The sequence below is a fragment of the Rattus rattus genome, chromosome 2 (genome assembly GCF_011064425.1).
Source record: "Rattus rattus isolate New Zealand chromosome 2, Rrattus_CSIRO_v1, whole genome shotgun sequence".
Lineage (NCBI taxonomy): Eukaryota > Metazoa > Chordata > Mammalia > Rodentia > Muridae > Rattus > Rattus rattus.
This window is the reverse complement of record NC_046155.1, coordinates 119,137,495-119,151,797: the sequence shown is the minus strand read 5'-3', so window position 1 is coordinate 119,151,797 and position 14,303 is coordinate 119,137,495. Positions and strand designations below refer to the sequence as shown.

General features: G+C 49.4%; 1 protein-coding gene across 2 annotated transcripts in view; it reads left to right on the top strand.

The window, feature by feature from the left end:
• The window catches only part of Alpk3 (alpha kinase 3), a 48,373-nt gene extending 38,197 nt beyond the window's left edge, over positions 1-10,176 (top strand). For both annotated transcript variants that reach the window (XM_032895980.1, XM_032895979.1), the window contains 5 exons: positions 3,188-3,462; positions 4,622-4,710; positions 5,331-5,554; positions 8,101-8,149; positions 8,565-10,176. In XM_032895980.1, coding sequence (XP_032751871.1) covers positions 3,188-3,462; positions 4,622-4,710; positions 5,331-5,554; positions 8,101-8,149; positions 8,565-8,910 — 983 coding nt within the window. In that variant the 3' untranslated portion in view covers positions 8,911-10,176. The remainder of the gene's footprint in view (positions 1-3,187; positions 3,463-4,621; positions 4,711-5,330; positions 5,555-8,100; positions 8,150-8,564) is intronic.
• Positions 10,177-14,303: the final 4,127 nt, after the last annotated feature.

Below are 14,303 nucleotides of genomic sequence, written 5' to 3'. Positions count from 1 at the left end.
TAAAGACTGTGGAAGAAATGAACTGAACTGGGCAGGCAGGGGTGAAGGGCAGGCACTTCCCAGGAGTTAATGCAGTGCTCTGTCCTCTTCAAAGTCCTTGAAGGGCACCAAGCCACCAAGACCAAGACCCAGCGTTTCCCACAGTGCTCTGTGTGCAGTCCAGTCACAGATAGTCTGCTATGAGCCCAACAGCTTCTCAGCCCCTTGCTCAAGCATCCCAAATGTCTAGGAAAGAAATTGCATTTTCCGAAAGAAGCTACTTGGTAATTGTGAGATATATACCCTCAAGTTGGTCATTTGTTTCAGAGTTAGCATTTCACCCTGTAGCCGTAGCTGCCCTAGAACTCACTCCATAGACGGGGCTGGTCTCAAACTCACAGAGATCCACTTGCCTCTGCCTCCTAAATGCTGAGACTAAATGTGTGTGCCACCATGCCTGGCTACCCCCAACATTTGACAAGCACTCCGAGGGTTTGCCTATTGGGGGAGAGTCTGCTGTAAAGCCCCCATGTTCAGTAGTTTGTGTTGGTGACATTTTATCACTATCATACTGAACCCACATCCGGGCTAGGTATGGAGGTGCGTGCCTGTAATCCCAGCACTTGGAGCCAGAACCTAGAGAATTATCACAGACTTCAGGCCAGCATGATCTGCATGGTGAATTCCAACCCAGCCTGGACTATAGAACGAGACTCTGTCTTAACAACAAAATCAAAGCAACGAGAATCTCAACCAAATCAAGAACTTAGTAGGAGTTCTTTAATATCATCCAATGTCCACTTTCCCCAGTTGTGTCCATGTGTTGGTTTGAGTCAGGAGCCACTAGTTAATTTGTCTGATACATGTCCTGTGTTGTGTATACGTTACTGCTCCTCCCTCCTTTGTTTTCTCTATGGCCATTGGTTTGTCACTTAATACATAGATCTCTCCCTGTCTCTCTGTCTGTCTCTGTCTCTGTCTCTGTCAGTCTGTCCATCTGTCTCTCTGTGTCTCTGTCTCTGTTTCTGTCAGTCTGTCCATCTGTCTCTCTGTGTCTCTGTCTCTGTTTCTGTCGGTATGTCCATCTGTCCATCTGTCTGTCTCTGTTGGTCTGTCCCGTCTGTCTCTCTGTGTCTCTCTGTCTCTCTGTTTCTGTCAGTCTGTCTGTCCATATGTCTCTTTCTGTCTCTGTCAGTCTATCCGTCTGTCCATCTGTGTCTCTCTGTCTCTCTGTGTCTCTGTCTGTCCATCTGTCCATCTGTGTCTCTGTCTGTCTGTCTGTCTGTCTGTCTGTCTCTGTGTGTGCATGTTTATATGTGAGTTGATACTTGTACATGCATGTATGTAGATGCTAGTGATCAACTTTGAGGATTGCTCCTCAGGAGTACTGTTCTTTCTGAGACAAGCTCACTCACTGAAACCTGGGTCTATCCACCTCGGCAAACCCTACGGCTCTTCCTGTCTTTGTGTCTCCAGTGCCAGGATTTATGGTAGTATACCATGACAGTGATCGGAGTCAGGCCTTTCTGCTTTAGTGGCAAGGACTTAATGGGCAGAGCCATCTTCCCAGCTGCTGTGGAACGCTCACAGTCTAGCTTTTGTTCACGCTATCCTCATATACCAAATCCTTCCATTCATATGCTTCTTCCAAACCAATTACATTAGAAGTTGTGTCAGATTCAGGTACAGAGGTAATGCTTTTGGTTTGTTTGTTTTGTTTGTTTTGTTTTTGTTTTTCTTGGCTAGAGTAATCCACAGACTGGATGTAGGGTTACATGTCTGTAACCCTAACCCTTGGGAGGCTGAGGCAGGAGGATTACAAGTTCAAGGTTTACCTGGGCTCTATAGTGAGCCACTGTCTCCAAAACCAACACCAAAGGAAGCAGTGGTCCACGGCATACTGTCTATTTCCTTCTCATCCCGCCCAGAGGCAGCAGTGTTACATCTACCACTTTTAGTAGTGCTGTCTGCACACTGAGTTCAGCAACCCTGTGTAAAGTTAAAAAGTACTCTTCCCCAGTCCGCTTTGTCAAGTGTGCCCGAGCCTCTCACCTCTTGGGAGATATAACGTCCCACTGTTCCATCTGCACTCACTGAGAGGAAGGGAGCATCGGTCGCCTTGACACAGACCTTCTAAGAGAAGGTGAAAGTGAAGCACTTGCTCTCCCCATACTTACTACCTTCAGAACTAGCTTATCTCTGGGAGGCCTCTAGGGTGACTGGTGAGGCTTGTTTCTTTTTCTAGGGACACTGGGAGGTTTTCTTGTTTTGTTTTGGTTTTTGCTTTTTTGTTTTGTCTTTACAATCACCATTATGAACTCGTAGGCTTTTAACATATATGATATGTTCAGTGCCTTACACTAATTCTCTTTATTGCTAAAATGTCCTCATTCTTGGCCAAATGAAATCCCTTAGGTTGGCTCTAATGCTCTTTTGACAATTCTTTGGTAGTCTGCATTGTTGTTTTGTCTTACAGTGGCGGAGATTGAACCCAGGGCCTGGCCTATGCTAAGCAAGTGCCCTCCTCCTGAGCTGTCTCTCTAAACCCCCTCTGTCCTTTTATTTTGAGACGGAGTCTCAGTAAGTTGCCTACACTAGCCTCAAGTTCACCCACAGTAGCCTAGGTTAGACCTCAACTCTGTGTTCCTGCCTCGGCCTTTAAGTACCTAGGATGAAAGGCCTGGCTTCCCAGGAGCTGATGGTCACTTCCTTGTGTCCTGGTTTCGTATGGTTTGGATCCATCCCATGCACTTCCTGTTGAGCCTTGGAACCAATCATTTCTTCAATGAGCTCTGCTTCCAGTTAGTGGGGAACGGTGCTTAGGAGGTATTGGTTTGTTTCCTGAAAACACGTCATCGTAGGAGGCAATTCTGGTAATCCGTGTTGACCGCAAATGTCACAGAAGACACAGGCCTTCTGCGGGCACATACTGAGCACTCCCAGTATGATGGCCACCATAGGAACACTGTTAAGTGGTAGGAATTTAATCAGGTAGCTTCTGCCCCAAGTACCCTACTAAGGGACAGGAGGAAAGCACCCTACTGTGTGAAGGGGGTCTCGGAGTTTTGCATCCCAAGAGCAATCTCAGATTAAAAAGTGAGTTCAGCAGATGAACAGCATAGGACTGTTTGAGCCCTGTCCTTCCCTGTGGACCCTGTATCGCCATGAGGGAGATACAAGTTCCCATGTTTCTCCTGTTCCCTCTCAGTTGGAGAAGAGATTGAAATGACCCCCATGGTATTTGCTAAGGGTCTGGCTGACTCTGGCTGCTGGGGGGACAAGCTCTTTGGGCGATTGGTGAGCGAGGAGCTTCGAGGGGGTGGACATGGCCTTCAGAAGGCTTCGCGGGCCAAGGTCATCTATGGGCTGGAGCCCATCTTCGAATCTGGTCGCACGTGCATCATCAAGGTATCCAGCCTGCTCGTGTTCGGACCCAGCAGTGAGACTTCTCTTCTGGGCAGAAACTATGACGTCACTATCCAGGTACTGTCCCACCTTCCTCCTCACCTCACGCCCCTTCTGCCCCTTATGTACTCTTCTACCTCTTCCCTTCCCCATCTGGCTTTTTGGAAGCCCCATGCACAGGTAGAAGCCACCTCCATTTCAAGCTCATGAAGCTTCTAGGGTGGGCTTCAAGGACTGGCTGAGGTACAGCTGTGAATCCAGACCTTTGGCCTCAGAGAACTTTACAGAGTCTCGAACCATTTGGAACCTACTTTTCAAATTCCTGTGCATGTGTGCATGCATGTGTGTGCCCATGCAGAAGACACAGGAGGATACTGGGCGTCCTGCTCTGTCACTCTTTGCTTTATTCACTCGAAACAGGGTTTTACTGAACGTGCAGCCGGGCTGGCCCCTGTAAGCCCTAGCAACCAGGCTACAGGATTGCACATAGCCCAGGCTGACTTTTTACATGGGTCTTTGGGATTTGAACTTAGGTCTTCATACTTGCACAGCAAAGCTCTCACCCACTGAACACTTTACCTTTTTCTGTGTAGTTCTGGTTGGTCTCGAATTTTCTATGTAGACCAGACTGATCTTAAACTCTCAGAGATCCACCTGCCTCTGTCTCCTGAATGCTGAGATTAAAGGCGTGGGCCACCACACATTACTTTTTTTTTTTTTTTTAACACGTATGTAACACGAGAGAAGAGTGTTAGGTCCCCTGAGCCTGGCTGTGAGGTACCATGTGAGTCTTCAAATCAAACCTAGGTCCTCTGGAAGACTAGCCAACCACTGATTTGACTGATCTCTCCAGCCCCCAAGTCACCATTTTTGTAGCAGAAACTTTTCTCCTGTTTCAGATCACTCACTGAAGTCTTATTATGTGAAGTAAAAGAGAGTAATGTGGGCGGGGAGACTAGTTCTGCGGAGGGGTCCCTTGGGCAGCGTTTGCTAGCATTAACGATCCAGTCAGCCTAGCTCAGAAACCACTTTGGAAACCTAAATGTGACAAAAAGCCCACAGCCTGTTGTGGTTCAAAAGAGAGCATTAGGCACAGAGAGCCAAGCCTGAATAGCTGAGCCCCCCAGCCCCCTTCGCAGCCACCTGGAAATCTCCCTGCAGTCCCCTCTCTCAGACAGGCACACCAGACGACTGTGAGCCTCCTTGATAATGAGATTTGGTTTCTTCTAATCCACAGGGATGCAAGATCCAGAACATGAGTCGCGAGTACTGCAAAATCTTTGCAGCTGAAGCCCGGGCAGCCTCTGGCTTCGGGGAGGTTCCCGAGTGAGTACACCACAGGGGGCTTGTGTAAAGGCAGAGATCTCACAACCTCCCAGGGCCCTCCTGAGTTCCTCCCAGGTACCAATAGCCTCGCAACCACCCCACACTCAGCTTGGAGATCCCACATTTAGAAGTAACAACGTAAGATTCACTATCCACTTACAAAGTCCCTCCCCCTAAATCCCCCTCCCCTCCCCGCCCCTCCCATCCCTTCCCATCACCTTTAGTCCAGATTTTGCCCATTGCAGAGCTTCAGCCGCAGGGTGGGTACGCTAGGCAGCTGGGTGAGATCTGGAAGTGGCAAGGGGCAGGGTAGGTCAGTGCGGCATGAGCCGTAGGTGCCCGTGTGTGTCTGGTCTCCTGCTGGCTGGCACCAAGCCGAGCTGACATCCCTTGAGTCCTTCCTGCAGGACTCCCACCCAAACTCGGGCTGCCCCGGCCACATCAGGGTTTAATTTTAGCCCTACTGACTCTGAAGTCAGTGCCCATTTTCTACCCTCCCTCAGTCCTTCATACTCAGAGTTGAGAACTCTTTCCAGGAAGGTCCCTTCTAGGGAAAGCGAGGGCAGGGTGCACTCTCTGTGGCCACTCTTCCCACTTACCATAGGCTCCGCTGTCTCTAGGATCATCCCTCTTTACTTGATCTATCGGCCTGCAAACAATATACCATATGCTACCCTGGAGGAAGATCTGGGCAAGCCCCTGCAGACTTACTGTTCCAGGCAGTGGGGCTGTGCTGGGGCCCCAGCAGCATCCAGCAGCTTGGAGCCTGTGCAGAAATGCCAAACCTTCCAGCACTGGCTGTATCAGTGGACGAACGGCAGCTTCCTTGTCACAGATCTGGCAGGTACGCGGGTGGGGGACTCACAGGTGAGTGGTGAGGAAGCATGTAGAGAAGGCAGAGCCCAGAGCATGCTCTCGAGCCCAGAGCATTTATTCTCCTGTGTGTTCCAGGAGGATTTCGTGTCTAAGGTTGGACAGAGGCCCCTTTGCATGCATCCCTGAGTTACACCACGGTCTCTTGCAGCCAGTTAGTAATGTAGTTACATTTAAAGGACTGGCCAAAAATTTAAAAGATTTCTTTTGTTCTAGATTTCAATTTTTTATTATGCAAAGTCGTTACTGTAAAATTATAATAATGCTGTCTTTTACCCCGCACTAGGTCCAGCACTGTAGTGCCCCAAGATATCTGGTAGATCATCTCAGGCAGCAAAGCGTCTCACCCGCTTTCTCCATCCCCTATCACACTGCTGATGGCCACTCTCTGAGCCTGGCAGCAATCTCTCTACCCACCTAGTTCCCAAGGCAGGTTGCCACCATGCCACACACACATCCCAATTCCGTGGTGGCCTAGTGTCTCCAGCCACCACATACTCTCTTGAACTTAAATCGCCACATGAAAGAACACACAACACAATAACCTCTGATCCAACTGATAAGATACAATTGCCCACCTAGACATACAAAGGCCTGTACACATCCATTCCTTAAGAATATTCATAACAACCTGTAAATGTGCAGAGAGGAATCTTAACATCAGCTTCCATGTTCTCTCTGCTGCTTCTTCTTCCTCCCTCCAGTCTCCTCCTCTCTAAAACTTTTCTCCCATCCATCCTTCCTTCTTGTCCAATGACAGGCCTCGTTCTGTCTTGTACTTGCCTTCACCTGTATGACATCATCCTACACAAAGTTACATAAAATAGTTTTAATTTTTTGGGCATGTTTTGCTGTACAACCCCAGCTGGCCTGGAACTTAATATGTAGACGAGACTGGCCTCCCATCTCCGAGCACTGGGGTCCCCAATGGCACCCTGTTCCCAGCTGCACGTAAAGAAGTGCAGTTCAGGCCGCTTACAATTTAAAAGGAAGTTGTTTTCTCGGGCTCCTCGTGGAATGTAATGTAAACCCACAGCCAGCTTTCCCGAACTGCCTGCCACCTGCTCTTGACTTTCTCACCCCCAAACCTCCAAAACTCTGCACTACCATAGAGCAAAGAGCATCAGTGCCATACATGGTGCTACATGCATCGAACTGAGGGGTCATGAAGCCAAAAGAGTCTTGAGTTTTCTGTCAGCTTGGGCAACAAGTGAGACTCCTTCTGGAACACAGGCCAACTGTCCCGGCATCTGCAAGTTGGAACAGAAGGAGCAGGAGTTTGTGGTCATCTTTGGCTACACAGTGAATTTGAAGTTAGCCTGGGCTACCTGAGGGGTGTGTGGTTAGCCTGGGCTACCTGAGGGGTATGTGTGTGTGTGTGTGTGTGTGTGTGTGTTTGTGTAGCTAGGTGACATACCAAGCCATTGTTATTCAATACATTAACTCACAGCACTTGGGACACTGAGCCAGGATATTAGCCTGAGCTATATAGTCAGACCCTCTTGTAAACAACAAACACCAGAGCCCAAGCAGGTCAGGTCATTCAGTCTTTCTTGGCTGGAGCTGCCTTGCATTCTCTCAGACGGTGTCTTTATAATGCTCAGACCCTACATTTGGGAGGCCTTTGGCAAATTAACGTTCCATGCAAGTGTAAGGGATCATTCATATAACACAAGACAGAGTAAACACTGAAAGAACACGAAGTTAGAGTCCTCCATGCAGGAGCTTCTTAATGTCCAGGGATAGCCTGCTGTCCTCTCTTCACAGCTGAGGGTTAGACCAGGATAGGCCTGCTGTCCTCTCTTCACAGCTGAGGGTTAGACCAGGATAGACCTGCTGTCCTCTCTTCACAGCTGAGGGTTAGACCAGGATAGGATAGACCTGCTGTCCTCTCTTCACAGCTGAGGGTTAGACCAGGATAGACCTGCTGTCCTCTCTTCTATAGCTGAGAGTTAGTCATGAAGTTATTACATTTACACAGCTCAGGAGTGATAGATAGAGCTGAAGTGTAAGTCTAGATCTGTCTGAGTCCCACATTTGTTCCACCCTGGCACATGAAGATCCCCAGTCCACAAGGGAAAGGCAACTCCCTAGAGAGATGCTCAGCTTAGAAATGAGGAAAGATGATCATAGGCCGGAACCAGAATGCTGAGACACGTGTGGACTCTCCCCATCCCCACTGTGCCACGATGTGTTCTCCAAGGCTGCCTTACCTAGAACGCTCCCTGGGTTCCGAGAGCATGTGTTGTGCTTGTGAGGATGTGAAGCTCGTCTCTCCCAGTGTTGTGCTCCTACCTCTCTGTATGGATCCTATCTCTGGATGGATGGCTACCCTGTTAGGAGGAAGGAGAAAGTTTCAATCTAGAACCCAAGGATAGCCCAGCTCAGGCGGTCTGACCTATAAGGTGGACTTGCATAGCTGACTACAGGAAGTCCCTTTCTTGGGTGACGTTTGTGCTGGAGACACAGGGTCCTAGGAGCTGCCAGGCTGGCATCAACCCCTCCTTCTTTCCCCAGGGGCTGACTGGAAGATGACTGATGTAGAGATCGCTACCAAACTCCGAGGGTGAGTGCTTCTTGAGGTTAGAACGTCTTAGAGTCTCCTTGGGGTACCCCAACTCCTAATGACTCTTCATTCCCGAAGTGCTGGATCTGCACAACACCAGTCACGTGAACCTGTGGCCATGTGGTAACTGGTAACACCCTGGGAACACTGATCCTCCATATCCTATACCCCTGATCCCTAGATGGGGGTTTGGGGAGGGGCAGACTATAGAAATTTACATTTCAAAGAATGGCCCACCTGATGAATCAATCCTATGTGTAAATCATGCTATAATGAATGTGTTCTAAATTCGAGTTTGGGAGGGAGCCACTGAGGTGCAATCTGTCACAACACTCAGACGTCAGCCACCCAAAGCCAGCTACCATGGGCCTGTGGCACATAGTAGGGCCCACTCAGCTCTTATGTTTGGCTGCAGATACCAAGGCCTCAAGGAGAGCTGTTTTCCTGCCCTGCTGGACCAGTTTGCCTCTTCCCACCAGTGCAACACCTACTGTGAGATGCTGGGGCTGAAACCCCTCAAGGGCCCTGAGGCTGCCCACCCTCAAACCAAGGCCAAAGGCTCCAAAAGTCCATCTGCTGGCAGAAAAGGCTCCCAGCTGAGTCCTCAGCCCCAGAAGAAAGGTCTTCCCAGTCCTCAGGGCTCCAGGAAGAGCGCTCCAAGCTCCAGGGCCACGCCTCAGGCCTCCCAGGAGGCCACTCTTCAGTTACTGGGACAGCCCCCTGCCCAAGAGGGGAGCTCTAAGGCCCAGGGCATGCGGTAGCCCCAACAGGAGGCTGGGGGCCTCTACCCAAGAGCAGACCAACCAGGAAGCAGCTTCAACCAGATGGAGACGGTTTCAGTTCAGGACTAACCAGAGAAGGTGCCCGAAGGAGGCCTATCTTGGGGGACCTCTCTGAGTAGTTACCTCATTGGAAGGCTTTGGGCACATGACCTGTTGGCCTCCTCTTCTTCCCTTATCACCCAGGGCTCCCAGGCCCCAAGCGGGGCCCACCTCCAAGTGCCTGGTGGCCTAGGCCCTCATTTAAGTTTACACTAGCCACTGCTGGGGGCTCCTGAGTCCTCTGCATGAGTTCTGCACTCTGCCCTTGCCCCAGTCACCACACAAGCAAATGTTGCACTCTGGGGCATTTACCTTTTTACCCTTGCTTTTTTATCCTGCCCCTCTCCCTGTCCTCAGGGCCCTAGACTTCCTGTGGGGTCTAGCCTTGTGACTCTCAGGGTTTCATCTCCATTCAGCTTCATTCATCACAGTTTATCCTGCCACTAACCTGTCCTGAGTCCCCGGGCCCCAGAGCCCTCGGGAGCCCGTCACGTCTTTGTGCAGTGTTTTTTGATGGTACATGTTCTTGTCACTTTGCACTTACTTGTTTCCCATGCTGCCTTGCACACATGCCCATCCCCCCACCCCACAGGCTTTGAGCCCAATTCAGCCTGCTGCCTGCCCTTCACTGGCTTGTGCTTGTCTCTTTGTCCAAGGGCTCCTTCCATCTTGACCTTGCACCCTACCCACCAATGCTGGGTGAGGAACAGCCTCTCTGGCTTCACGCTACCCTAGTGCCCACTCCCCTGGTTCTCTCAGGTTCTCAGCTCAGGAGGAGAAAGACAGCATGAGAACCTGTGAGCAGCTGTTGGGGCTGGGGATTGACCTTGAGGTGCCTTGTCCTCTGTTCTGAAAGAAGTGAGGTTGCAGTAAATGTCACAGCTCTGTCCTCAAGGACTAGAAGACTGGGACTCTTCCTCATGCAGGGGAGGGGGGAAGGTGGGGCACAGGTGTTCCTAGAGGGTTGCGATCCATTCACATGCTTGTGTAGAAAAAGATTATCTTGATGCCTACCTCCAACCATTTGCTCTTGGTCCTGGGGCTCAACTCCAGATGCTCCGGTGTGAGTTCCCAGGGAATCTCTGTGCTGGGTCCAGCACCCTGGACCCTTTCCAGATACCCTTCCTTGAGACATGGGATGGGGTTGGTCTGGAGCTAGCCTGCTCCCCTTGCTATGCAATAAAGGCAGCAGCTGTGTGTCCTGTTTGTTGCCCTCACATGGTGTGATTATTGATTAAGAAGGGTCAAGCAGGCTGTCTGTGGTCCCTGGGCCTAGGGTAACGTGGATCTGATTTTGGCTCCAGCCTGAGGTTCAGTCTCAGTTGTCTGTGGTCACAACTGGAAAGTCAGTGCTTCCTGCAGCTGAGCTCAAGGCTCTTGTCCTGCAGCAGGGTGGCCAGGAACTCAGCCCCTTTGGAATTAAGCCTCCGATTTGGAAGAGGAACTGGGAGGAAGGAAGAAGGATCCAAGAAGGAAGAGCAGAACTAGGGGCGAAGCAGAAACTCCCTTGTCACTGCCACTGCCACAGCACAAGGAGCCCAGCAGGAGAACATCTTTCTTCCACCTACCTGCTGGTCCTTTCCTCCTCCTCAGCAAGTGTCCTGACCTCCCCTTTCTACCCCAACCCGCCCCTTCCCTTGATTGACACTTCCCCTTCCAGGGAAAGTGACCCTTTAGGTGGATGCTTCTACTACTTTCTCTGCTCAGGTGACCTCTCACTTTTTCCTCTTCTCTCAGTGAGCCCCCACTTATACCAGCCTATGTATCCAGTGAGAGTTGGGTCGTTCTTGTGCATTAATCATTCAGCCAATATATAGTAAGCACCCACTGTATGCCAGACCCCAGACTGGCAGCTTTTGAAAGACAATACCCATCATTCAGGGAGAGAATGTGCATCATCAGGGATGCGGATTCTAAGCAACAGAAACTATAACTTGGACCAACTTAATCAAGAAAATGGTTTCCTGGAAAGGATGTTGGTAGCTCGCTCACAGAGCCAAAAGAATAGTCAAACAGCCATGGGGAAGGCGGAAGCCTGGGCAGCTCCCAGTAGGTGTTGCTATTACTCCTAGCGGGGCTCAGGGACTCACAGGGTGTGAGAGGCAGTATTCCGAAAGTTGGGGAAATGGCATCTCAGATAGCCCAGGCTAGCTTCAAACTCACTAGATGTGATAGTTGAGAGGCTAGCTCTGAGCTCCTGATCCTCTTGCCCCAACCTCGAATGTACTGGTATCAGAAGTCTATACTCCCACACCCAGGCTAACAGGGTGATTCTTCTCAGAGAAATGGAGACCAGAAGGGCATAAAGGATTGGGTGGACAAAGCTGAGAGATACACCCTGATAGATACAGACACAAAGGCTTCTTCCCGTCCATTCTGTTTAGGATGCCCACATTCGGCCCAAACCAAATTCCCTGCTTAGAAAGGGCCATACCCATATACCCAAAAGATGCCCCAACATATAAAAAAGACACGTGCTCAACTATGTTCATAGCAGCCTTATTTATAATAGCCAGAAGCTGGAAAGAACCCAGATGCCCTTCAATAGAGGAATGGATGAAGAAAATGTGGTACATCTACACAATGGAATACTACTCAACTATCAAAAACAATGCCTTTATGAAATTCATAGGCAAATGGATGGAACTGGAAAATATCATCCTGAGTGAGGTAACCCAATCACAGAAAAACACACATGGTATGCACTCATTGATAAGTGGCTATTAGCCCAAATGCTTGAATTACCCTAGATGCCTAGAACAAATGAAACTCAAGATGGATGATCGAAATGTGAATGCTTCACTCCTTCTTTAAAAGGGGAACAAGAATACCCTTGGCAGGGAATAGAGAGGCAAAGATTAAAACAGACACAGAAGGAACACCCATTCAGAGCCTGCCCCACATGGGCCCATACATATACAGCCATCCAATTAGACAAGATGGATGAAGCAAAGTGCAGGCTGACAGGAGCTGTAGTCGCTCCTGAAGACAGAATACAGCAAATACATGGCGAATGCCAGCAGCAAACCACTGAACTAAGGTTTGAAGGAATCAGAGAAAGAACTTCGAAGAGCTTGAAGGAGCTAGACCCTTATGAACAACAATGCCAAGCAACCAGAGCTTCCAGGGACTAAGCCACTACCCCAAGACTATACATGGACTGACCCTGGGCTCCAACTGCATACATAGCAATGAATCGCCTAGTAAGGGCACCAGTGGAAGGGGAAGCCCTTGGTCCTGCCAAGACTGAACCCCCAGTGAACGTGATTTTTTCGGGAAGGGCAGTAATGGAGGGAGGATGTGGAGGGGAACACCCACATAGAAGGGGAAGGGGAGGCATTAGGGGGATGTTTGCCCGGAAACGGGAAAGGGAATAACACTAGAAACGTAAAAAAAAATACTCAAGTTAATAAAAAAAAAAAAAAAAAAAAAAAAAAAAAGGCCATACCCAACTACTAAGTCCAATGGTAACAAAGAGGCTGCCTTTTGCTGAAGTCAGGAGCCACAACTAAGGTTTTCAGTTTAGTCGTAATCTCACTTTGAAATCCTGTACCCTGTGAACTAACTGGTAAGATTAACCAAATTCAACCATAATTATATATCTCCTTCGGTCTCGTGGACTTGGTTTTCAAGTCTTGCCCCTTAGAAGTCTTGCCTGTGTGCCAGTGGACATGAAAGGGCTTCGCCCCTAGTCCTGCCCTGCGTGACATGGTAGCAAGCTTTCTTCCGCTTTAAAGCTCTGCTAGCTGCGGCTTTTTACCCAGTGCCCAGGGTATAAGGGCCCTGAATGGCAGGTGGCTGCCTTAGCTCTCAGTCGAGCTATTACTGTATCTTTGAGGATTAGTATCTTCCTTGGGGACCCAGTGGCCATCCACAGAGGATTTTCTCAGAAGCATAAGATTTATCTGTTGGCCAAAACATCTCTTGGCTTCAAATTCCGGACACTCCTACCACATTTTTCTTGATAAGGCTTCACCATAAGCTCTCTAGGGCTGCCTAGCACAGGCTCCATGTAATTTCCCAATGTGCCACAGGTAGTCACCTCAAGTAGTGTTGGATCTGGAAACCTAGTGGCAGAGCTAGTTACACGAGTAGCTTTCCAGACAGAGACCTTGCACTTACACTTTCTCAGCCGGGACCTGGGGCCTTCCTGATCCATCAGTCAAAAGCTGGGGCTTCATAGCAAGGAGTTTGGTCCGGAAGAGATGAGTCCCAGTAGTAACTCAGACTTAAGGAGGCTGCCACATCCATTCAGTTTCCCAGGAAGTAGAACCTCCACATGGTGAACTCCCCTCAGTTGTTCTCAAAAGTGAGAAGGGTGAAGCCGGTCATGCGCCGTGCTTACCCAGAAGGCGAGCTCTCCCCTACAGAGAGAAGCCAAATGACTGGGAGACCCAGTGGGCTCAGAGCAACACAGACAAGCCTGGCTTTAGACCCTGCTTTCCTGGCTCTGCTGACTTTGGGTCTTTGTTAGCCTCTCGATTCTCTACACTATGTGGTAATTGTATGTGCTGCATTTATGATAGCATTCAAGAAAGATACAAATTTCTCCCTCAAGGGGTTTATAAGTTTAAGTCCCATAAGGGAGGGAAGAATCAAAGCCACAGCACAATAATCTAGTAAGATGGCTCTGCCCAAGGTCTCAGAACATGGAAGGAAGATCAGAAGTTCAAAGTTATCCTTGGCTACCTAGAACTTTGAGGCTACTATGGGCTACACGATACTCTGTCTCAAAGGAAAAGAAAATATCACAGAGCATGTATTACCAAACACACTAAGAAGTGCAATGAAGAAACAGAGCAGGGGTAAACACTGGGAGAACTGCAGCTTCACTTTGATTGACAGGGGACATGTTCTGACACATGTGTTGTTAGATGATGTCACGGTTGGTGGGGCTTTTTTGTTTTGTTTTGCTTTTCTTTTTCCTGGGTCCCCTGGAAGAACATCAGGCAATCTTAATCTCCAGCCATCTCTCCAAAGAACTTAGTGTATGTCAGCCCCTTGCAGTGGCCTCTTAACAACAAGGACATCAGAGGTCTCATATGTGATCCTGGCTGTCCCAGAGCTCCCTGGGTAGCCCAGGTTGGCTTCTAATTCACTGATTTGCATGCCTCTGCCTCCCGAGAGCTGGGATTAAAAGCATGTGTCACCATGCCTGGCTCACTGGGGCCTCTTGACTACATATGAGGCACAGAGGTTTGTGGCTGGCGTGACAGACAGCATGCTGTTTTGCAGTTATTCTCACGTGGTCCTTAGTAGTCGTCATCATGTATTATGTATGGGACATGCATGTGCTATGTTCTCATACAACTGACAGTGACTGACACCAGCGT